Raw genomic sequence first — 26503 nt, 5'->3', positions numbered from 1 at the left:
GACCAGCGGGCTTTTTGGCACTTCCTGTTCTTTGCCTGTTAAGTTCTCTGCAGCAGCACTTCTGGCCTGATTTCTTTTAGCTGTAGGCAAAACCAACAAGTATGTATGTCCCTGACAAACAACAGTCCTATTCAAAAAGTTATGAAGGGCCAGATTTAGTCCAGCACAAAACATGAGCACTGTTTGCCCAAAACCAACTGCAATTTGTGAGTGCAACTGAACAACTGTCTATGTACATATACATATATCAGGTATCTACGTGCCGTTGGGACTACAAGCTTTCCACATCACTCACCAGCCTAGTCATGCTTCTTGCTCTTCACTGGACTACTAAATATTTGAAATCTTTTCTGAGAGGCAGCACAGTTTTTACCAGGAGTATTGGAATATGTTCCTTACCTACCCCAGAAAAGAATATAACCTTGAAGTAGAGTGTTTTTTCTTGAAAAAGTGAAAAAGAATATTATACCATCTTTCACATCTTGCACAACTACCATGACTCCTTCACAAATGGAAAAGACAATGGCCCCTTCCTCCAGACATATTTTTAATGATAGTGGTAACAGCATCTGCTGACATGCATTTCATATTCCTCTGAAATCTCACACTTTACGATTTTTAGAAAACAATTCAGATGTATGAGTTTGCCACAGTGTCTCTTGAGCTTTAGGATCCTCAATGATCTATGCAGTCAGACAGCCACTGAATTTTTCAGCTTTGAGAGGTAAGTAGCACTTCTCAGCTCTTACAGAACCATAACTTTAGAACTTCAATTTCAGTTGAAAGATATCACAATTTTTAAATACAGTAAATTTTCACTTCAATATTTTCAATTCAGAATATTTTGAAATACCTGGCTGCCTGTTTTTCCCCCCATATTCCAAAGCTCTATTTTATTTGAGATGGATTTTTTTTTACATTTTTGAGATATTAAGCTGTTTTCCAAACAGCTGTATTATTTTCTGTTCTGAATCAGTACTATCAAGATAAAATCCTTTCCTGCTGAAATACCAGGATAATCAATTCAGCCATAGTCTGCTCCTGCCCACCCAATGGTTCATAAGGGGTAATAAATCTGTACTTTTATCTTTACATGGGTTTCTTTTGTTTAACATCAAATTTTGAAGTACAGTGCTGTAGAAAAATATTTATTTTATAGTACACCAGAATGTGTACCATAGTACATACATACAGTACACCAGAATATCTCCTTGAACAAACAATGTTTAGTTGTCTAACACAAGATCTTTAAGAAAAAACAGGGAGTAAAATACATGGTTAACTCATACCAGTAGGTTACACATGATACATTCACATACAAACATTTCTTTGAACCCTTCCTTGTAGTAGTTAAGTCACTGCCATGAATGATTTTATGATCACAGCAACTTTTCATGAAAAAGAAGTGTTATCTTCATTTTACAGATAAATAGAGGGATTAATTCGATTACGGTCACACAGAAAGTCTGTTTCTGAGCCGGAAGCAGTACCAAGATCTGGGTCCTAGTTCTTTTACATAAGACGCGAAGAAAACAATGTTTTGTATTGAAGCCTTCTCTTCCTCTTAGATAATTAAATATTTAATTATCGGAACCATGGAAGGCTCTCTTTATTTCCTGAGCTCAGCAAAAGTCACCATGTTACGGATGAGATCAGATTAGACTCTCTAATCCAGATAATCACAATAACCTTTGGAGAAGTTTGAAGCTATATCATAACAAAGAGCATAGTGTATGATCAGCAAATACCTATGTTGAAACAAACTAAAAGTCCAGTTCAAATTTTGGAGAAAATGAAAAGACAGATTAAGACTTTCAATACTGTACATCATTAGCTTCTTGAACTATAACTCAAATTCATCTTTGATCACACCTCATATTCTAAACAAAAAGAAACTGCTTTCCTAAATTTACCTGTTATTATCTGCCTAGAAAATACAGAAAAAGAGTGGTAAGACATACATTTAAATATCTTAGCGACTAGATAAACTTGACACAAAGCCCTACAGGTCAACTGACATATCAAACTATATGTGACACGTGGCACTAATGCTCAGAGATTCACATAACCTTTAATGGAATAGCACACTGTATTTATATTAGCAACGGGTCAATACCACCCCCTCTTCATTGCAGCTAGGCCATATTCAACTATTCCTGGTAATTCTAGGACTCATTTTAGGATGAACCAATGGATGAAGCAAATACCAGAGCTGGTACAGCTTTGAGAAACTCCTGCATTTTGCCTCTAGACTTTTTAACCTGGAGTTTATTGGCTCATGCTCTTCAGTTCTCTCCAATAATCAATGCTCAAAACATGGATCACTACCATTACAAACAAATTAAAAATTGCATATACAGATGCATGAGTGTAAGCTTTAAGATCCAGAGCAGACTACTAACTAATCAGACAAATGGATTCTATACAGAAAATTTCCAAGTAATCTTCAAATGTTGAACCTTCGTGATGAACAGATTGCATTATCAACAGCAGCCAGGAGATTCTTCCTGAACAAAAAAAAAAAAGGGGGGGGGGAATTTAGTAAACATGCAGCTGGGGTGGGACAAAAGCTAGCTTGAGCATGATCTAATCCTGCTGCAATACAACATCCAATTGCAATATGTACTTTGAAATTATTTATCCAAGAGATGGCATTAGTTGGGCTAAACCAAGCTCCTTGTTTATAGGCCACCTATAGTTATACTAGAGCTGGCTTACTGATGCGAGACCATGCAGACATATCCTAAAACAATGAACTATCTGGGGTGTTTTACTGAGTTACAGGGCTTTGATTTCAGACCCCATTTCCATTGTGTTTAGTACATTTCATACTACACCTGCTAAATCTGCAAGTTAGCGCACATCTTAGGTGCTTTAATTTTAATTCATGAAATAAAATAGTGAGCCAACAGAAAGTAACACAGGTATAAGAGGAGAAAAGAACGAACTAATTGGCATTTCCATATAAATATGAGTATTGTCATTTAAATGTATGGTAAAACTTAATGATAAGGAAACCAGATGCACTTAAATGTACCCAAATCTCTTTACAATCTATGCTAAGATACCCAGAAGAATCATCCAGTAGAACACATGCATAAGTGCTGCCAATTCAGTTCACAACTTCCTGACAGAAACCAGTTAATCTGCATGGTTTTAACATGATTCACATATCTTATACATATCATTATATAAATTATATATAAGTGTAATATGTTTATGCTGGCCTTGAGCCAATTATCATTCCATGATTTCTCTACTGTCCTACCTAATTTTAGGCTGAACAACTAGAAGACAAGCCACAAAACAATAAATGGGATAGAAGAATGTAACCCACTGCAAAAGCATTTTTGTCACCCTGATCTTTGGAATCTCATTGTCAATTAATTTTCACAGTACAGGCTGATGTGATATGTTGTTGACTATCAGAGATTGGCATGATGAGATTAGTATGACCATAAAAGTTAATAATTTATATTCATTCACCTCATTCAAAGATCAAACTTCAAAGTTAAGATGTTTTGCGGCCTATTCCTAGTATTCTGAAACTGACAACTTGAAGAACAAACCATGAAAAAAGCCATTAAGCCAAAAATCACCACCTTCATGATTTCCATGCAACCAGCAATGCTAGAAAACAGGTTTTTCAATGCATCATCTAAACAAAAACTGTAGTTGTGAAAACTGTGCAAGGAAAGACTACGTAGAAAAAGGAGAAAGCTTGTGGAATATTCAAACGTAAAAAATCTATAAAAACAATTTTAATCATAACTTTAGAAGCAGAGCTAACTGGAAAACAGCTTTTATATGGAACTCAAAGAACTTTGAATAAGGTGTATATAGTAAGATTTTTACATGGAAGAAAACTGAAGTCAGATTTTAGTGTGCTAATATTCCTAAACAATTCATATAAACTGTGAGAGAGGAAAAAATACAGCTGCTTGTTCTGTTGCTGACGTTTCACCAGATCTCAGAGAAAGAATATTTCTTTATGCTGTTAGTGCTACACTAATGAAGAGAATGTAATGTAATTGTACAATTATAAATTCATAATCATAATTCATAATTATGTAATTCATAAATATTGACCATCTGTGGAGATTCTTACTTAACTGACAGATCTGTGGGGCTGATCTGAACAGCATCCTGAGGATTCATATCCAGTGACAAGAAGCACAAGGTAAGGAAAATGGGACAGAAATGGAGCAACAAGCTGAAATGCAAAATTCAGGTCCCAGCTACTTGCTGTTCCCATGGTGAAGGAGTTTGGAGTTTGGAGTTGGCTAGTTAGCTACACTTCTGAGAGAGATCAAAGGACCACAATGGGGGAAGAGGCAAGTTGTGAGAAGAAAAGTATACCTGATAAGCACAGAAGTCCCAGATAGTTATGACCCTTTACAGAAGACCCTTCTCCTTTTTTAATGTTCAGAAAAATTACTGGTTAAGTTTGATGTAGAAATTCATGTCTAAACTGTGGGGCACCACTACTGTGAGTTATTTTTTCAGAATTAAAGAAGATGAAATGGATGTAAATTAAGGAGAATAATCAGTAACATTAATTTTGTTTAAATATATAAATATTATGTTAGACATTTTAACATTTCTTAAATCAAATGAATCAGCAAGTACTTGGAGAGAATGCAGAGCCCACCTAAAAAGTAGAAAACTCTCTTGAAATGCTCAAAATAAATGGTAATTTTTCTGCCTACTTGTTAGATTTCATATACCTCTGAAATAATGTGAACTAAAGGGCTACTTCCATTATTCAAACAGAGTATTTTCAAAGTAGCTGTCAGTTAAAAAAAAAAAAATCCAAACAGGATTCTTTGCATATGAAAATACTTTATATTATACATATGCATACATTACAGATATTCTTCTACTTCTATAATATTTGAACTGTTGCACAGCCTCACTTTTCTACTGGATTCCACAAAAATGGTTCAAAAGTTGCATTACACCACTGACAGAAGGAACACTTCTGCAAAGACTATGAAGAAAGCAGAGTTGATAATTAACTGCTAATCAACAATAAGTTGCATGAACTATAACCAGATATCAGGTATTTTTATTTATAGATATATTGCATACGTATAAAATATACATAGGCAATGATAACTACAAAGGGTCAAGGGATGCTCCAATGCAATAAAAAAAGAGATAATCAGGTTAAAAAAAAGAAAATCATTTTGCCCATTTTCTAAACTGGCTGAACAGTAAAATAGGTATCCGTGATTAGCACAGCACTAGACATAAGCTATGATGCCTTTTGAGACACGGAGTTCAGATTCAGCACCATGCTAATACAACTACACACCTTCCATCTTACAGTTGGCTGATTTTTATCCAGTTCAGATTACAAGGCAAGTATGCTAGCAGGGATATATTTCCCTAAATCATGTGTCTTGCTTGCACCATACGCTGCTCCAGTTCAGAGTGAGATGAAGTACTTCAATTTTGTCCTGCATACAAGATTATGATTACAGAATTCTAGTATTTTAACGATAAAGACAAGATAATTTTTCCTACCACAAATTATGCCTACTTCTTTGCAAAGATTATTTTGGAACTTTTGTGTAGGTCTAAGTGATTAAAAAAAACTGCATGAAAATGTGGGCAGAAACTGCATGTAAAAACTATATAATGAGACCTAAATGCTGGTGTTATATAGATGTTTTGAGGTACTTCTCTCACCACCTCCACTAAAGAAAGAGTAAACAGCCTGGAAGCCTTCCATTTGACAGGCTTCTTTATCCTGAAAGACAAGAACATAAGAGGCAGAAGAAAAAGGAAAGAATATGTATCTAGTATAGGAAGAGTGACAGAGTCTGCCTCTTCCTAGCCCTAGAGGGAAAAGGCATTTCTCAGACTGAAAGACTGCAGCTTTGAGGGAGGGGAACTACAGTAACTTGAACTTGGAAAGCTTGGGGATAAACTGCAGTCTAAAGAGAACATATGTCCACAACCCCAATCCTTGTGACTCATGGGTAAAGCTTCCCACAGTGAAAAGGAACTTGACTGTGGATCCCTGCTCTCTCCCAGCTGCACTAGCTCACCAGGTTAGCGCTTCAACATGTTTAACGCTGCCCTGTACTGGGGGCCACTACTCTGCCCTCTCAGGAACTGTTCATTTGGCAAGTGAGATTCTTCATATTCTCCCCTCTTCCCCACACAGTTTAGGCAAAATCCCAAGCTAGAAACAGCCACTGTGTAAGAGCAGATGGCTCACTTCAATTGAAATGGATTAGGGAACGCTCATAAAAGCAGCTCCATTGGCAGATCTGAGATAACCTCTGGTAGAGAGGCAAGGTATTGCAGGGAGAAGCTTCTTGAACTGGTATAGCTGTGGTTGGAAAATGAGGTGTTCACAACTGCCACAGACTAGTTTGCACCTAATCCTATGTTTTAGGAGACCAAAGGGTCTGGAAAAAATTATTTCTGAGACATGAACAGCTTCTAGCACCCTATTTTGGCTGCGAGTACGATGCTTTTCCCCACATCACTTGTAACAATAGGAATCAATACTCTGGCTTTAAAAATAAATAAATAAATAAATACAACAGGTGAGAGATACTTGTCAAGCTATTTTTCTTCTCCAGTCTGTTGGCTGGATTATTACTGATCACAAAATGAAGCTGACTGAGTGAAAAGTCACACTATCCCGCTATCGCTAGCAAAGTTCTAAATTCATAGTTACACTTCCAATAAAACCTCATCTTCTAGGCTGGAATCCTACATGTAATACATTATGAAAACAAGAGACATTGATAAAATTCATTGGCACAACTTACAACCTGCACATGAAGCAAAATCCGACTTGACATTCAAGATCTACATTATTTTAAATCTAATAGAGAGCATAGCTGGTGCTGTGCACTTGAATAGAGTAATTATGATCCCAAATTTGGTACGGACAGAAGCTGGCTCAATAGATAAGCTCAGTTTCAAGTAGCATCATTTTGGGGAGAAGATGATGTATTCACAAAAGCTAACTGAGGGTAGGCTCTTGTTCTGCATTATTCTTGAAGGAGATAAATCGGGGACCACACCAACAACATCAGATAAATTCACTTAGCTGCACATCTTTTTCTGCTGTAGGAACAGGTGTAGGCACATCACATTCACCAAGTATGTTATGATATAGAAAACTTGAAGAAACTGCTTAGAACTATTTAAACTATTAAAGAGCAGGAATGAATACAGATCATCACAGTTTTCATAGCTCAGCACTAGGCAAGAAGCAAGCGAACAGTTCTCTGAAACAACCTGCAGGCACTCAGTAAATCCTCTGTCCTATGCTTATTACTTAGAGTAGAACAGGTTTCTACAACAAATTGTAAGAGACAAAGTAGAGGTTTGTGTTTGGTTTGCTGAGTAAATATATATTCTCCAGTAGTATAAAGACTCTCCTAGAGCATAAAGTTCCATACAACAAAGAGACAGAAAATGTCAATAAATTTTCTGAGTGTAATTATTACCTTCACTCAGCAGCTGATTTTTACTACAACTCAAATATGATACGATGAATGTATTAGCCATGCTAAAAAAAAAAAAAAAAAAAAAGAATGATATTGTCATGATTTGCTGGCAAGAAGGGAGAGATTCAGTGGGCAGGGTGGTTACAACTGGACATTTGATTAAACTACAGTAAACTTAACCTTGAAAAGATCAGCACACCACTTGAGCTTTAGCCAGCCACATCATCTTGTAAATTGCTTTCAAGATAAGCCAGTTCATAAATTGTCTTAGCAAAGCTCTGCTACTTCAGGGAAGTCCTCCTTCAGACAAAAACATGGCATTTAACGGTACTTGGAAAGTAGACAGAAATGAAAACTATGAAAAGTTCATGGAGGCAATGGGTAAGCCTTACTTTTCCAATCCCTTCTAAAAGGATAATACCACTATTACTAACCACAAACTCTATCTGCCTATGAACTACCTTCTGCCTATCCTGTCAATTTTCTGTCTGATGTTCTGCTCTTGGGCAGTATCCTGTATTTATTTTCAAAATATTCTATTTTTTCTCCTTAGGGAAGAAAATAAGCTACTGGGAAAGGTTCTGACTTCCACTACATTATGTTTATCCAAAGTAACTTAACTAACTCCAGTGGAGTTGTTTCACATTTACATACGGTGTCAGGCAGAGGGAGGAATCTTTAAGTCTACATTTGTCTGGAAAAGGCTCCAAGAGTATGAATGATAAAATTTAAGGAAAATTCTACAGCAGGAATATTATTTTTGATGACATGATATAAACGGGTTTAAAAATTTCAAAAAAAGGAAATCACTAACCTTAACTGTCTAAGAACACAGGATTCAAGACATTTTAACATCTTAATGCTTACTTTAAACTTGTACAAACTGAGTGTAATAGAGATATAAACATAACAGTTGGATACTGTTTTGCTTCAAATCTGTACTGATGAAAATGGCTTCATGAAAAGGTGAAGAAAAATAAAATCTGGGCCAAAGTACTGAGATAAGCTCACTTGCCCATACAGAAGCCACTGAAAAAGATACAAATATGACGCTCTAAAGTATTTTTCTAATTGATGTTAATTGATTTTTCTAGGTGTTAACGTATTGAAAAGGAAGTTAGGAGCCCATGATGATCTGAAGATCGTTATTCAACAAGATGGAAACAAATTTACTGTCAAAGAATCAAGTAACTTCCGTTCCATAGAAATTGAATTCACTCTGGGAGTCAATTTTGAGTACAGCCTGGCTGATGGGACTGAACTTACCGTAAGAGACTTTTTCATATGATAATAACTTTATGAAGAACAGATTTAAGATGAATGATTTGTCTTTCTAGTTTTTAACATAAATTTAACTTCTAAGGTCTTTTAAGGTCTGACTGCCCAGATATGTTTGCAGCTTATATAGAAAAACACAAGTTAGTCTCAACTATTAATGGAACTACATTGTAACATGAAGCTCAGGGCTAGATACAGTGCTCAAAAAGCAGATTATCCAGCAACTTTCACGTGCTGAAACCCATGCATTGCAATTATACTGCTTGTAAGACATGACCTAGAGCAAAGAATGGGTATTTGTAAGAAATTACTTTTTTGGTATTGACACAATTCATTAAAATATGGTGTACTGAGCACTAAAAATAAAAAACTACTAGCTTGACTAACATGCAATTAAATAAGTTAGACATAGTTTTATCAAATATTTACATTTTTACAGCATTTCTGACAATGTCAAAAAAAAGCATCATATCCTTTCAATCTCTTCCTACTTTTATACATCGATGCAGTCTTTATGCGAGATCAGTGTCATCTTTATTAGAAAAGTTTTTTTTTTTTTCCATCATAGGGCTCGTGGAATATGGAAGGAAATAAACTTGTAGGAACATTTGCTAGAAAAGATAATGGAAAAACACTCACGGCATTCAGAGAAATCATAGGTGATGAACTTGTTCAGGTGAGTTAAGCAATCACTTATGTGCAACTTAAAACTATAATGAACTGAAACATTTTCAAAGCTGTTCCAGAAAAAGGAAATACTTTCTTCAAATAACCTACCTTTAGTTAAAATTCTCATAGTAATCTATCAAAATTTAAAACTTTAAAATAAAATTGGCAAGATGTGATTTTTATGTTTTCCTACCAATGTGAACTGTATCTTACCAATGCATTCTGAACTCTGTGAATAGAAGCTATCATACTACACACATGCACATTCTGACTGAAGGCCCTTTTCCAAGTGTCTGCCTTATCAAAGTCTTACTATGGCAGCATCCGTGTACTACACTTAACAGCTGATAGAGGCCCTTTTAACTTAGGTTTGGGGTTGGGAGTTGGGGGAGATGAAGGGAGGGAGCTTGAGACAAAAAGCAACTACTCCACAGCTCTGTGGTAAAGGCAGAAAGTGAACTCTAATGTTTTAAGATCCTCTCCACTATCTGATGACAAGCTTCTGAAAAAAATTCCATGGACAGGTGTGAGATTTGAGATACCAAAAACATACAGTCTAACCCTTCAGTCTTTCTTCATAATTTTAATAAAAGCAGTCACATACATGAAGCTTGTTAAATAATGGTACTAGGAATATGCCATTTGAACCTTTTTTTTCTTTCTTTCTTTTTTTTTTTTTTTTTTTTTTTACAAGCCCCCCAAAGTTTTCCAGTGGTGATACAAATGTTTGTATAGAGAATTTATGCCTATTATGCCTATTTATGCCTTTTCTTAAGTTCCTCTCCTCAGAGCCCTTACTACTAGTCTATAGGTCCCCACAGGGCCACCTGTCCCAATTAATCAACCACTATTAACTATCTCTCAAAAGAATCTGTGAAATAAGTTTTTGTAATAGCAGTTACTGATTTTTCCCCTTAATTTCTTAACAGACCTATATATACGAGGGAGTTGAAGCCAAGAGAATCTTCAAAAGGGGCTAAATACTTCATCCAGAACAGGACCAGAAACAAAATCCAATTAAAAAAAATTTTTTTTTCTACATATCCTCTGCTTTTATTTCCTTTCACTCCCTCACAGCACAAAGTTGTGATTACTTACCCTGATGAAAACATAGGCCAGTTCCTTACATTTAGTCTTTTGCCTTGATTACACAACATCAATTACAATTAGCTACAAGTACTGAAATGTTATTAGTACCAAGCCCTACCTCTCTGAGTGCCATACTGTTAAGGGCTGCAGAGACTATTTTCTACAGATGGAAATTTTTGGACTAATTCTCAAATGGCAACTTGGTTTCCTACCATAATACTTATGTTGATAGAAGGCTTCTCTGCGTATTATTGTGCAATAAGGATTGTAAAACCATAAAGAACCCTGAAAACACTCAAGTCTCTAAGATTACTGTATGTATAGAACATGAATAAAAATATTGAAGGTATCTTAAAAAGATAAAGAATGACTTTAGACTAAGTTGACTTCAAATACCAGTGTTTCTCACAAGTGATAAATATGCATAATGTTCTGCTCATGTTGTCCAGTCTGTACGTGTTGATTTTAACTCAGCCTCACTTCTCTTGAGCCACATCGTTTCCTAAGGGTTGAGGTAATAATGATTCATCTTTTGAGGGTCAGCATTAGTTTAGACGTGCTGCGTCCCTGTAATCATGCCTCATGGTGGTAATCTAGTTCTGTCCCTATGTCTACGGGGCAGCTTACTTCCCAGCCCTGCATCCTTTCTGATACATGCATGGAACATACTTGCATGCTGCAGGAACTCTTGTTCTTCAGTAAATATTCCCTGATACTCTTTTCTTGGCTTCTGAGGATTTTGCACCCATGTTTCTACTGTCATAGTTAGAAAACAAACAAACAAAAGACTGATTCACCTAAGAGCTTTGCTGAAGGGTCAAAAATACTGTGTGGACCTGAGGACAGCCTTGAAGTTTAACCCAAAATATGAATGCAGCCTTATCTGTAATGTCTCACAGCACTTCATCACAGAATTGCCTGATGACAGCACGTGGCTAGATAATCTTCTGCCATGTGCTTATACATATGCTATTATAGATCCCAATTTCAAATATCTTTTCTGAACAGGCACATTTAAATCATGACTTTAATGGCTTTTTTAAATACCTCACAGAATTTATTCTATTATTTTCTTGGCTCTCTTTGACTGTCTTTTTCCTGGGCATAAACAAAGAAAAAAGAAAAACAAAATATTTTTTTCTTCAGTTACTTCTATATTTCTCTAGCCTACACTTTTGTTGTCTTCAGAGTCTCATAGCTCCCTCTACTGGCAAAATGCTCTTGTGAATCAAAAAATGTTCAAATTAGGATTAGCACACATCATCCTTCATTATAAATCGTTTTTTCCCTTCCAAATATTGGTTGCATACAGTTTCCTGTGTAGATATTTTACACAATCTTCTTTCAGTGGACAGATATACCACATCACAAAGAAGAAAAGATTACTTTAAACAGTACTTCACTTCAGTAGAGAGATGTAAAATGGGAAAACAAACTGTGAAAGAAACAAAAAAGTCCTAAATCTGAAACTAAAATACTACCAAATTCTGTGCATCTCTAGGTTGTTTTCTTTAGATACTAAAGCCTTTAAAGAGGAATAAGAAGAATAACAGCTTGCAATAAGCTCCGTGACAGCTTCTTTCACTAAGGCTATATGCATACAAGAAGTAGACTAAGCTGTAAAACAAAGGCCCTAACCATTAAATTTCCATTACAGAATTTGACCTTCATTATCAGCTGTATGTCACTATTGCTTCTAAATTTTAGAGAAATATATTAATGATTATGCCTCAAAGGTTTCAGGAAATTGGAGGAAGCCATTTTATTTCCTTAGGGACTTTACTGGCTGGAAAGAAAGCTGTATTATGTTTCTGAATGTGTTCTCTATTTCTTCCCTGAGTATGCTGACTCTGTAACAGTCTCACACCCTTCTGGTTCAGAAAGCCAAACTCTACCCCATGCCTTGTATCAATACACTTATCTCTACCACACCTGCAGCATAACATATATTTTTTCCTGGTTATTTTGATCTAGATTACTGGATCTGTTTGACTGATTGGCTGCAATAGGAAGGCATAATTAATAGGCTTTTTTTCTGTCAAATACTTGAGAAATTATTCTAGTAAATTTTGGATTACATACAAGACCATGAACTGAAAAGTAATGTGATATAAAAAAAATTCAAAGATACGACCTGGAAAATATTTAACAACTGCAAATATTGCAGACAGACATGGTCAGCAGCTGTTTTGAATATACTTGAAAAAAGAGAAAAAAAATCTTTAAAGACCCAGTCTCTAATATTTGAGCTAGAATCAGCAATAAGTGTTGGGGGGAAGGGTACAACTCTGGCAGTGGAACACTTTGGCAAATGAACCAGTAGGATCATTATATTAAAAGGTGAATGAGACAGTGTGGTAAATTTGACTAAGAGACTTCTGTTTCCTATTGTTTTCAGAATTACATCACTTTGCAATCTAAGAGGAAATAGTTTACCTTGAGAAAACTGCAATCCACAACTCCTTTTGCTCAAATGAGATCATTAAAAGAAGTATATTTGGGTGTAAGGGGGGAAATATTAATAATATTATTATTCCTCAAAAATTCTGTAATGTAAATTAAAGTCCATATTTATTTGTAATGGTACTATTGACTGAAGGAAAATAATTATCCCTAAATGCATGCTTATAAGATGCTAAACTGATCAGACACTTCTCACCTGCTATCTGCAGAAGTACTGCTTTGTCTCCCAGTATGATGACACAAAGCGTTAATAGCTATAGTGAGGAACTCTTTATTCAGGACACAAAAATAATTACACTCCTTTGAATACTGACAGAGCTGGCTGGACTAAGCATGCCACACCTAGCCAGGTAAGGGTAGTATATCTGAACTACAACATCAGGCTATGCAGCTTAATTTCTTTAGCTCATCAGCTGAGCCCCATACAGATATAAATAAAGCTCACAGCTTACACAAATTACTCTATAGCTCTTTAGGGTGTAGAAAGTCCATTAAGCTTACAAGCATAGGAAGATAGCTTAAAACTATTTTAAGATCCCTAAATATCTTTGCACAAACATTTCCTAGATGTTACTTCAGTTTTCTCAAGGAGATCATCTGCTCTCCAAGAAGCTGCATCAGGAAAAAGTCTTTGTAAATGTTTATTTCCTTAAAAGTCGTAATACAGTTTCTTAACAAGGCCAACATGATTTGAAAGGACTGACCAGCTGCCTTTCCCCATACCCTTGTCTCACCTGGCCAAGTGCCCAAGGAGCAGCAGGGAGCAGCAAGCACTGGCACCCAGGTACTACCACAGTAATGCCAGTCACCAGCTCAGACAGGCTCACACAGTCTCCAAAAGCTTCGGCTTCCTCTCAAAACTAGCAGTGGAAGTGGAGGCCCCTGCCTGAGTCCGTAGGGCATATCTTTACCACACATCAGCCAAGCTCTGCCACAAAACTACTTGGGCCCGTCCTCGCCACCAGCTCCTCAGCGCACTGCCCGCCTACACGACACAGGGCACGCTCCTTCACGGCGGGAAGGCCGCCCTCTGCCACAGGTGACGAGGCCGCTCGCCCGACGCGGGTTTTTGCGGCAGGCTCGTGAGGAGAACCCAAACTGCGCCATCACCGCCCCAGGCAACGGAGACGGGACGACTGCGGCGGCAGCCAGTCAGGAAAGTAGCGGCAGCAACAGCGCTGCCAACTGCACAGCAGGGGAAGCAGCGGGCACCAACGCTCACCAACGGCCATTCCCAGGGCGGGGCGGGGCATCGCGTCACGTGACGCTCGTGGGCCGCGGGGGCGTTTGCGCAAGGGCGGGGAAGGGGGGGGCAGTACGTGCGCTCCGCTCTCATTGGCTGCCGGCGCGGAGAGGCGGTTGGCGCCTGCGCGGTCGGGCGGCGCCGGTCCGTGGCGCGACCCCCGGCACCGGCGGGCCTGCGCTGCGCGCCCGGCAGGGAACATGGAGGCGGCGGCGCGGCGGCCGCAGGAACTGCAGCAGAGGGGCGCGGCGGCGGCCGCGACTGCGGGCGGCAGCCGGCCGCTGTCGCTGTCGGGGCAGTCGTACTGGCTGGACCTGTGGCTCTTCGTCCTCTTCGACCTGGCGCTGTTGGCGTTCGTCTACCTGCTGCCCTGAGGGCGCGGGCGCAGGTCAGCGGCGGCGGGGCCGGGGCGCGGCGCTGAGGCGGGCGGGCAGCGGGGCTGGCGGCGGGCGAAGGAGAAGAGCTGCTGCTCCTGGCGGAGGCCGGGGGCAGCCTGGGGTTGCTCCTTGCCTGGCGCGGCCCGGCAGCCCCGCCGCGGAAAGGCCCGGCGCGCCCGAGGCCGCCTCTGCTCCGCTTGCTCCGAAACAACGGGTGTGGCGGTTCCACCCGGACGGCTCGGACGCGGCGGCCCTCAAAACCGTCCGGTTTCCTGTGTGCTCTTAGTCCTTGCTACGCGGGAAGAGCAGCAGTAATAAAGTGTGCACGATAATAAAACCCTGAAGCGCTCCAAGCAGGTGTGTGTGTGTGTGCCAGAGACCGCTGAAGAAATTTAAAGCTAATTCCAGATAGCTAGCAACCTGTGTTTTTTTTTTTTTTAAAGAAAATTTATAGTAACTACTCTTAGATCTGAACCCATGCTTGATATTTCTTTCATGTTTTTAATATCTTCCAGAGGACTGTATATAACTGCAAAAGTAAGCAGACTTTTTGTTCTTTATAGAGCCACTGCCTCATCACCATGATGCACCTTATGAAAACCGGGAGTGGAAGAGGAGGGCTAGTTGTGCAGTATGAACAACTGGGACCATGACTTAACTTGAATCTGAATGCAAAAGACTATATTTACATATTTATGTATGTGTTAATCACAACATATCCCTGGATGTATCACAAGTGATATTGTTTAGGTTTTTAGGGGCATCTGTATCCTGTTTTTTCTCTGTGCTCTAAACTGTGCCTTAAGGTAATATAAGACAGCTTGACTATGCTTTTGCAATTAGTGTCCAAAGATTTGTTAAGTGTAAATGGAAATACATGCTATTTGAATAAAATCAACTGAAAAACAGACTGTAGAGTGGCTGAGAGTAAAAAACGGCTCTTGTGTAGATTGAAGTTACAACTTGGACCTTTTTCTCTATGGACCAAACTTACTCCTACTGCTTTACCTGCAAGAAGTTAATCATGAGATTTTGTTGCTACCCCTATGGTTTTCTGTTTTACCTTTCTCTCTTTTTACGGCAGAGCACATGAGTACAGAGTGCTTCAGCAGATACCATGCCTTTTGAAATATGCCAACATCTAACAGTAGTAGCCCAATGTCCTCAAATATCTTAGTGATTTAAATAAAGCAAGTTCTGATTTCTCTGCTATAAACAGTGAAGGAGCGTGCTTATGGGAAGGGCCTTCTTCTGTAAATTGGCAGGTTATAAGCACCTCTTCCATTTAATCTTTCATAAATGACTATTAAGTAGACAGGGGTAAGCTTCAATTTCCAGATGCCCCTTCAAAATTGATATGGTTGTCATATAATGATAATAGAAGATAACAATGATACTGAGACTTTCAAAATAATGTTGAATAAAGGAATATCTTACATTCTAGGGAAAAGAAAAAGCTTACTCCAGGTCCTTACTTAGCTTTCTTTTACCTGATAAAGTTTTAGGGAAGATTGTCCTCAGCTAAGGATGAAGGCAGTTCAGTTGTCTTCAATATTTTTTCCCTTGTGACTATTGCTCTCCAACCCTGAGAAGGACAATTCATATGGCTTTCAGGAATAAATAAATTGTGACTGGATGACAGAGAATTTGAAGCAGTAGGGTGTTTCAGTCTCCTCTAACACATTACATGAAAAAAGGCTGTTACCAAGTTAAAGAGGATTCAGGATGCAAAAGTGGGCATGCTTTATTACAGAGAGCTTTCATTCTTTCCCTTTATTTTTCTTTCATTGTTAAAAAGAAAAGCACTGTTAATTGAAGAGTTCTGTCGTCATGTTATCAGACCTGTATGTTCAGAAATAAGTTTAAGCCTTTTCTAAGAGCTGAGATGCCTTGATCTGCTAGTACTTAGGATCAGGACCACTGGGTCATATGAAAAAGGAGTCAGGAACACTGATGAAACCACTGATGCATAATGCTAAAAAAGCTGAGCTGTGATTGATCGCATTCTCACATTTAGAAAAAACAGTTTTTCAAATGAAGTCATTACAAAAAGAAGTACAAGAATGCTCATATTTCTGACTGCTATCACTCATACGTAGTTCTGTTTTTTTCCCCCCAACAAAAGTTTTTATAGTGTATCTCAAGGGAACGACATATTAGGAAGGCACTATAATATTGCTCCATTTCTCCTTTGTAAAGGCGACAAAGAGCTAAGAATACATCTTAGCTGAATAGCTGAATTTTACTGTTCAAATAAGATAACTGGGCCACCGTCTCTTCAAAAGTTTCAATCATTACTAGCAGTATTATCTGTCAGTGCATCAAAACATAATTCTAGAAATCGAGGATTTTTTAGAAAAATGTAAGAGTACAAAGAAAGCACAAGAGACAGATATTTTAAATTTTATCTCATAGTTTGAACAAGCAGAACTTTGCAAGAAAATAATTCTAAAGACTGAAAAATATATTAATTACAAGACTTGTTAAATGTATTTACTGTTACAAAAATTGTCTAGGCTCTTATACAAATCTATAGCCAGAAGGGGACATTTATAAAAAAAATAAATAGGCACCCTAGGTAAGTCAAAACAAGTTATCACATATTTGTTAGCAAATATTACATACATACATGGAGTGCAGAGTCATATATAAAAACAAAGGTGTTTCAAATAGCTGTCTATATACTGTTATAATTAAATACCTGGTAAACACAGGTCACAAGAAGTTGTCTAGCAAGATTTTTTTCAAGCAAAGCAAGGAGACTGAAGTACATCTGAATTACTGCAGCTACTTTAAAAATCAGTAAGTTTACCAGTTGTGCTTACTGGAAACCAGAATCATTGGTATCAGTAATAGGCATTCATATTGCTCATTGTACAGAAGTATTAACATTGCTATGCATGTTTAAAAATAACTTCTGACCTCATCATTCAGAGTTGTTGCTGTGCTGTTTATACATAAAAATACTGTCTTTCAAATACAGGATTTTTGCAAACATTTTACAAATTATACATTATTTACAAATTCCAATACTAATCTTCATTTTTACACAAGTATTAGAAGATAATATACATAGCCAGTTAAGTAAAGCTATGTAACATTGCTGTGGATAAACTAGATTTTTTCTTTTTTTCTTTTTTTTTTTTAAACAAGTTTTCAAATCTCTTCCAAAAATATTTAGGAATCTTCCAAATTCTTACATATTCAAGATTCTTCTTCTCTATTCAACTGAGTTCTTACGAAAGGATAATTTTCTTAAGTTGCCATTTACTAGCAAACATATCAAAACATGCAGAATTATTTGCACTACAAATTCCAGGGGTTTGTTTTTTTGTTTTTTTAAGTGCTACAAGAAATTTTGAGCAAGAAGGTAGAAATAAGTGTATTAATCTGAGATACCCGGTTTGTTGCATATATCATGTTCCGGTTTTGCTACAAGTTACAAGTAGTTAAAAAAATTGATCTTAACACAGTAACCAAAACTACTGTTTAAATGTATACCTTGGATAATCACACTAAAACAGTTGTCAACATTTGGTTGAAGCGCTAAAACTCTCATAAGATACATAAACATATGAAAGCCTTTCTGACCAACAGTGCAAGCATAAGCAGGAGTGTTTATCGTGCATAATTAACCTTCTTGCCTTAGTTTCATAACTAAAAGGCATTTATGTATAGATGTAATCAGCACCGCCCAAATTTTAATTTAACACTCTAATATGAATAATTGCAAAATTCAGCCTTTTCAGATAGTGTCAGGGTTTGCTAACATTACTTCTAAAGCGTACATTGTTCAACAGTATGAGACACTGCAACAGAATTCTAGGCCTGTCTATGTCTCTGATACCACAAGACATGGTGGGTCATTTCAAACACAGCTGCCATGAGGGTGAAATCCTGTTCCCCCTTCTTTCTTCCTCCCCACTCTGGGCCACATGCTGGGCCTAAGCAATCACTACATATTTCTGTGAACGGATTTAACTTACTAACCACATAAAAGTCAGATAATCTTCTTGCCTATTAGTGAAATAAATCAGGTTTGCAAAAGGCATGGTAAATGCTTGAGCTGCCAAAATTGCAGGGCAGAGTGCTAGAGCAGAGAAAGAGAGGAACCTCTACTTCTCATGCCACCTCAGACACCGCAGTCAGAACGGCTGCAGGTTCAGCCTGATCTAGTAAGATGCTATTTACCATTTGCAGAACTGCTCTGAAGGGGAAAAAGGTTTATGTCAGTAAAATCAGAATGTCTGATCCCTTAAACTTAGCTCAAGATGTCAAGCTGAAAAAAGATATGAAGTTTAATAAATAAGCAATGTTGACTTTGCATGCAACTAGAGAATCAGTCTGAACCGAAGAGTAATTATATACCTAAGACCTTACAAAATGCGTCTTTGACAGTTGCATGATACTTCCATATTTTAAAATTAGCATCCTATTCTGCCACATCAACTTGTGGTTAAATTGAGTTTTAGTAAGTTAAAGTAGATATCTTATAGGGTGAACAAATCTGATAAATGTATGTTTAAAAATGTATACAAACACAGGTATATTAATAGGATAGTCTACTACTGTGATTTATTTGAATTCCCTTTAAAATCTTACCTAACACTTGCAAACCAGAACAGTTCTAAAAGAATTATTATTAAGGCTTTTTAAATACCAAGTTATAAATCCTCTGGGTAAACTAGTATTAAAGACACTTAAAGGTTCATGAAAGCACAGACTCTCACAGAAGTCAGTTGAAAAAATGAGTAACAGCTCCTGTTGCCTACCAGGAAAAATACTGCTCTGTTATAACTATATTTACTGCATCATATATGGTAGTATGCTTATCCTTTTTGTTAGTCTAAGCATTTGCAGGTAATGTTTAGTGTCCACAGTCTGATGGAACACTCTTTAAACTGCAAATATTTAAATCCTCTTTAAAAATTAGTAACATCTAGTTGATCCCAATGCCATAAGATACATATAACCCAAAGGGACCATTTACAATATAAATTGTAAAAGACAAAGCCAAATAATGGAGGTAAACATTAAGGCAACCAGAGTAACAAATCAAAGAACCAGAAGCTTAGCACCTCTTCTCCTCTGTTCTCTTCTACTTGCATATTCATTGAAACAGTCATAACTCCTAAGTAGGTACCAAGGTGCCTGTACCTTGCTTATGCAGATTCAAGGTTCCTGTCCATATATAGACTATATGAAATGCAACAGTCAGATCCAGATTGTTTTTAATCTATCTACTGCAGTGTATGCCTTCTACATTTGCCTTGTATCTTTGCTCAGATGTGGGATGACCGGGCCCAAGAGTAGCATGGTAGGTAGCACTCAGTTCTGCTCCAGTTGATGGTGGATGCTTTTCTTTGTGAAAGCCTCCACTGTCTGTAAAATACAGCTTGGGTCGCTGATGATATTTCATCCTATATGTGTCAGTCATACAACTGTCTACTGAAAAGTAAGTCGTTAGAGATACACTGTCATTTGCATCTGCATAGCTAGCACTTGGTCCCGCATGACAAGATCCTTTCTTTAGAAAGTTTTCAGACACAGTCCAAAAGTCATTAACTGATAAACTAGGTGGAGAATCTGTTTTATGAACAAACAGCTCATTCCCTTGAAATGGCTCTTTAAACCTTTGTTCGTTTGTAAATACATTTGTTTCTGCGGCAAATTTTAAAGGTGTACCTGTTTGCTTTCCAAGATTATTTTGCAAGACTTCTGTCAATTTTACATCTGCTGTTGAGTTATTTTCTGATCCTGGTGAAATATTCAGAGGATATTTCTTTGGAGGTAAAGGGGGAGGAAGATTCTGGTAAACTGCTTCGGGCACCCAATGCACATCTACCCTTCGGAGCGGGTGCCCAGGGTGCTCACCAGGAGGGGGCAGCACCGCAGGCAGTTCCAACAGGTTCTGGGGCACCAAAGGCGACAAGCTGAGCTTCGGCCCAAAAGTTCTTGCGGGATGAGGCTGCAGCTGAGAAGAGGAGTGAAAGTCATTGCTGATCAGCCTCCTTCCACAGATGTTTTCTGTATAAGGGTGAGGTACACTATCAGCACAATATACCGACACATTCATCTTCTCAAACTTGTCTGGATTAAGCCACTCCGAAGAATTTTGTTCATTTGCCTTGTTCCTACTTTCTGTCTTAATATGGTCTTTAAGAACTGGCTGTACAGTTGATGATGGGAAAAGTTTCCTATTAGTCTCAGGCCTTTCAGCTCTAAAATACAAAAACACATAGTTATTGAGGTAAGCAGCTGTAAAACTATTAAAAAAAATTAAAAAGCACATATAACTCAAGTATCTTTTATAATGACAGCTGTAGTAACACTGTCTAAATATTCTGTAGTTGACTAGAGAACTGCTTTAACATATAGCCATTTGGCTAGAGGTTGTATCAAATCACTTCAAGTTTTCTTTCATTTGAAATTTAGGGTGCCCAAAAAAGAACAATTCAAGAGATTCAATTTCTGTAAGGAAAGATAAATGCCCTCGAAATTCAGGACTACATCAAATACAAACTCCATTCTTGTCCCATCCCTGGGACTCAGTCTGATATATCCATTTTAAAAAGTATTAGATGTTACCTTTGGATGTTCAACTTGCTTTTAAGTTCTTGATTTTTAGGAAGTACTGGGCACTTACAGTTCGAATTAGAAAACATAGGTATACAACAGCAGCTTCTAAGCAGAAGTTATTGTTTTCACTCTTTCCAGCCAAACTTTTCAATGACTAATTTGGCTAACCACTACCTGTTACATCATATAAATGCAAAACAGAAAAATATTAGGGTCCTTTGCTCAGATGAGATGGTTTAAAACTACAGAAAGTTATTTAGTTCCACTGACTAAGCATCAAAACTCCAACCATTTTCCAAAAGGAAAACTTTTAGCCATACTAGTTATGTAAAACATAAAAGGCATCATCTATCAAAATATTTAATTCTTTTACTTTGATGTACTTAATAATGATTACTATCACATATTAGAATTTAATATATTCTTAAAAATATAACATAGTAAATTAACACCATTATTAGTTACCTCTTTACTGGAGGACTGGGCATCTGCAAATGTAATTCTGTTGGGAAATTAACATGAGGTCTATAGTTAACTTCTGAATTTATCTGGTCTTTCCTCAAGTCTGGGGCTGGAAAAAAAAAAAACCAAAGTAAGAGGAACTCCTTCTCTGAGATTTCTCCCAAGTTACACAAACAAACAAAGCACCACAACATAGGACACTTAATTCTTGTCAATATCTGACATAGTTAAAATAAGCATTTTGAAGAAAATCCTCCACATTAAATTAGATCTTATAACCATTCAAAATAATTGGGAGGAAATGTTCAATATTTCACAAGTGTAACCTGAAAACAATTTTGAAGTCCTGTAAATGCATTTAAGATCTTTTTAACATTGCATCAAATTAAAAGCACACTTTTCAAAAGCAGGTTTTTACAAAAGCACATTTATTTAAATATCCAAAATCACAAAATAAATATCCTAGACTACAAAATAAATAAATATATTAATTCTTCCAATTTTACATGATTTAATACTAATGAAACAGCATGAATACTGTAAGGACTTCTTTAGTTTTAAGAAATGCATTATGCAATCCTTGAAACAGGTTGAAAATAAAACACCAAAGAACTGTTATATCTCTTACAGTAACTGTGCTGTTCTTAGAGATGTTGAGCCAGCAGAGAGCACTCTCAGCGGGCCTGTGCCCTAGACACATGATGCAAGAGCGCCTGGGGCTGCCGTATTACACTCACGCTCTGCAAGCCCTTTCTATTCAAGGACAAAACCAAAGAATCTTTCTCTGAAGATACAGAATTTCTGAACTATGCAGCTTATTATTAACAGTAAATATAAAGTAAGCATAATGCAATCTATGTGGACACCATGAAGAATAAAACTCTCATGGCAAGCGAGAAGAAAGTTTGCGAAAAGAAAGCGAGAAGTCTGTTTGTTTAGAGATAGATATTAGAATTCTTCCTGATGCAATGATTGGACCATTATAATCAGTGACCCGCTTCGAAGCCTTTCAAAAGAAAACTGATTTTGTAAATGCATGGACTAGCTTTATATAGCTACTTTGCTTATTTGAGAACAACAAAAATTAGTGTCACAAACAGAGGCATATATTCGCCTGAATCCTAGTGGAATGATTTCTGGTTCAGCAGATGGTATTAATTTTGCCAATTTCCAGTGGGATTACATACACTGCCCTCAAACTTTCATCAACAAAAGCTACAAATGGTTTGGATCTATTCTAAATGATGTAATCTTACCAATGTAAAATACACTTTTTTGTTTTAATTCCCAAGTTTGAATAAAGTTGTGGAAAAAAGTGCTATGTGAACATACATGTCGAAAAAACATCAAAAAAAAATTAACTAAAACTTTGAGTGACGATATCTGCTCTAACCTTTAGTTGATAAAGGACTAAAGCAACTACATCTTTGACACAGAAAAGAGATTATAAAGGCTAGAAGGGCCTACAGTTCAAGAGAGAAAGCCTTCGACGAGGCTTTCCTTCAACCAAAAAGTCTTGTTATTCCAGCATGGTAAACGATACCACAACTCTACAATGAATAAGAAAACATGGTTACTGAAAGAGTCCACATGACACTGACAAGGGTCACGTAGCTAACCTGGAAGGAATGGAATTAGTTACATTATTTTCTCCATTAACAGTGTCTGAAGTTAAGGTTTTAACTTGCAAAGTTTGAATACATCGATTTTTCTTATACAAGAGCATTTCTACCAAAAAAAAAAAAAAAAACCCACACACCACACACACACCAAAAAATTGCCCATACAACTGCTCTTTAATTCCACAAAATGACCGATGTGATAAGCGTTCCAAGCCAAACCCCTCAGGAACTGAGCCTGAATCGAATGGATCAAACCTTCCAGGGGGCAGTATCATAAATCGGACAGGAGGAGGCAGCAAAGGTTAGTGAGCCATTACTTCCGCGGGAGGTTGGCAGGCATTCAACCAAAGCTGCTCAGTGATACCAGGTGGTTTGTGCCTTCAGAATTCCAGCTAACTTAAAAATAGATGTGTTATTTTCTCTTCTGCTGACATGAGATCCATGCATGGTTAAAACCAGAGACAGACTCTGCTGGGAATTTTGGCTCTAGGTTCTTTGCAGATGTGAATATGGGGGACTAGCACCGAGTTCAGCTGGAGACTTGACATCCTTATCAACTGATCATAAAAAGCTTACCAATAAGTTACAGGTAACTTTGGTTTCTCAAATACAAACCAGCCTCCTTTTAAGGTTTATAAACATATATTTTCACATCTGAATAGCCAATGGAGATTTTCAAAAGATGAATAGCTGTTTTATAGCCAACAGGTAAGACAGACAAGCTCTCCTCTAATGATTGCATTTAGGAATACAAAATACTTGCAAAATCCTACAAAGCCCAACCTCTGTACATAAAAAAGATTATTTCCTTTTTACTGTGTTTTAGCTGCATGCTTCCTGCAGTTTTGATTGCCTGACGCTTTTTTAATGCCAGTAAGAAAACAAGAAGTAATACTTATGTAACAGGTACTGTAATAAATTTCTCTCCCTGAACACAGATATTTTTCTGTATTTAATTGAAGGGGCAGAAGAACCTATTTGGAGCAAGGCTTTGGGAATGTGGTAAAAAAAGCAGTCCTAGCCTAGAAGGTAAACACATTACAACTTGTCCAAACTGGAATATTCAGGGAAAACACAAAAACAAAAAACCCTCGCCTTCTGGAGCAATATTCAGAGGTAAAGCAGTTCTTGTATATTAATTCATGGATTTTCTTTTGCTTTAAGCATCTGGACAAAATCAAAAGCCAAAGTTCCACTGTTTCTCTGTGTGCTTGCATGTGTGTGTTAGTTTAAGTAAAGCAACTGCTACCAAAGAATATCAACTATTAGCCTCCTTTCATCCTGATCTCTGCAGCACCTTTCTTATAAAGTTTATCAGGTCTTTGTTTTAAAACCTGAACCTTAACTTTTGCACGATTTGTTTCAAGCTTCTCACATTCACAAAGTGAATTACAAAAGCGAGAGTGCTTTAAATTTCGATCTGTGTGGGCTAACTTGACTGTAGTTGGAAACCTTGAAAGTTTAGGGGGCTTTTTTGTTTGTTTTAAAACAAAACTTCTCCCCTCTCAATTACATTTCTATTGGCTTAATATTGATTTCTACATTCCTCTATTACATTTTCCAGGCAACACCATCGGTGCCTAAGGAACTAGCAACTATTTCTTCCTATAGCTATAGGACTATAAAGCAAAGGATTTGAGACTATTTGTTAATGGGTGCAAATAAAGTATTTTTCAAACAGCTGTAGGTTAGCTGACTAAAGCTGAAATTATAAAACCACCATATTAGTTATAATCTTTTATCCATCACATATTGTCCTCTTTTCCTTTGAGGACTAAGATCTAATATTTCTTTTCTCCCTGTTTCAGCCAAATTTATATCGCACTCTTCTCCCTATTCACAGGGCAGAAGAGATAGGGAGCAAAGAAATTCATTTCACAAAGCTTAACAGCATGCAGAGAATATTTTGCTTCCTTTCTTCTTCAAATCCAGAGCAGTTTTCCTCCACACTCTCTCAAGGGGAAAGCTAACATATGGCAAGGCCATAAGTTTTGTTTCCACAATTTATTCAAATTTCTGCACTTGTGTTTCTGTGCATTGCTAACACTAGCAGAGGTGTGTGTAGGGAGGCTATGCTCTCCCCATTAACATGAAGTTTTCTTGACACAATTTAAATCATTTCATTAAAGCAGATCCCTACATGTCTTGTAAACACTGCCAGAATTATTTTAAGGGGTTGCAGGGTCATGGGTAGATTTGTGTTGTCCTCTGGTTTGTCAGGATTAAGCATCACCAAACCATTTCTCACCTCCTATCCTTCATGCGATTTTTTGAGAAGTGACTTTTAGCAGATCAGGCTCATCAGCCTGCTTGCTTTATTCTTTAGCTATGCTTGTCTAGAATAACAGTAAATCTATCATCTAAAGACACTTCAGAAAGGCATTTTTTGTTCCTATTTCATACGTCAAGTAAATCAAATTTGAAGAATTACTCTGTTCTTTGAACAAGACAGTCATATACATTTGCTGCACCATAAAGGTTAACAACTGGATTTTGTTAGAGAAATAAGCATTCTTGCCTATTATTTTAAATTATTAGATTGTAAATGTAAGGTCTCCCTGAAAAAATGGAGTTCTCTCTTTTTCAGAATTATGGTTTGTTTATGGGTTTGGGGGGTTTTGTTTGTTTGTTTTTGAAGAGACCAAGAAGTAAAGGCAATTTGGATTTATTTATTTATTTTTTTACATATTCACCAGAGCTTTAGAAAGATTCCAGAATTCAACTGGAATTGTCTCATGCTATTGAGCTGAATAATTACTAATGGGAAAACCTCTGGGTTTCCAATGTTATGAACACTGCTTTGCAAATGCAAGACATTTGTTTCTTTCCATCCACAGGGGAAAATTTTTTAAATTAAGGCTCTGAGTACATCCTTTTTAGAGATCACTGAACAGACAGGTTTGTTATATTGCCTTTTTTTTTAAACAGGAGGAAAATCTTGCCCTTGCACTGTTCATGCCATGTGCTCTTTATAAACAAAGATTTTAATCTCCAAGGTTCATCAAGCTCAAACTTCATAAACAGCTACTTGTTAATATAAATTAAGGATACCATATTTGCTTGCCTAATATCTACATTTTCATGCCAAAATTGATCACACAAGTTAGAAAATGGCCATACAGGCCACCTGTTCTAGAACTACAGTAATCTATTGTTTATTACCACTCAGGGAAGCAGTCATTTGATCTGCATAACCACTGCATGATCCAATGTTACTATCCTTATAATACAACAATAAGCTTA

At 37.2% G+C, this 26503-nt stretch overlaps 2 protein-coding genes and 1 long non-coding RNA gene across 3 annotated transcripts in view; 1 reads left to right on the top strand and 2 right to left on the bottom strand.

Moving 5' to 3' along the window:
* Positions 1 to 1135: 1135 nt before the first annotated feature.
* LOC112973489 lies at positions 1136 to 14222 on the bottom strand. The gene is made up of 2 exons (XR_003255996.1): positions 13712 to 14222; positions 1136 to 2507 (listed from the first exon to the last, which is right to left on the bottom strand). It is a non-coding gene; the product is annotated as an uncharacterized LOC112973489 (long non-coding RNA).
* FABP2 (fatty acid binding protein 2) lies at positions 6498 to 10119 on the top strand. Its single transcript, XM_026081437.1, is given in 5 exon segments — positions 6498 to 7265; positions 7267 to 7348; positions 7755 to 7859; positions 8573 to 8745; positions 9325 to 10119. Coding segments are annotated over 5 exon segments (549 nt in total). The 5' UTR covers positions 6498 to 7193; the 3' UTR covers positions 9442 to 10119.
* A 2842-nt stretch (positions 14223 to 17064) lies between the features above and the next one.
* Positions 17065 to 26503, bottom strand: part of USP53 (ubiquitin specific peptidase 53) — a 31142-nt gene continuing 21703 nt past the window's right edge. Inside the window, exons 14-15 of the mRNA XM_026081454.1 lie at positions 21642 to 21747; positions 17065 to 20818 (exon numbers count right to left, since the gene is read on the bottom strand). Of these exons, the coding sequence (XP_025937239.1) occupies positions 19834 to 20818; positions 21642 to 21747 (1091 nt within the window). The 3' untranslated portion in view covers positions 17065 to 19833. The remainder of the gene's footprint in view (positions 20819 to 21641; positions 21748 to 26503) is intronic.

This window comes from Apteryx rowi, unplaced genomic scaffold (genome assembly GCF_003343035.1).
Source record: "Apteryx rowi isolate R43461 unplaced genomic scaffold, aptRow1 scaffold_55, whole genome shotgun sequence".
NCBI lineage: Eukaryota > Metazoa > Chordata > Aves > Apterygiformes > Apterygidae > Apteryx > Apteryx rowi.
The sequence above is the reverse complement of the archived record's forward strand: the minus strand, read 5'-3'. Positions and strand labels throughout refer to the sequence as shown.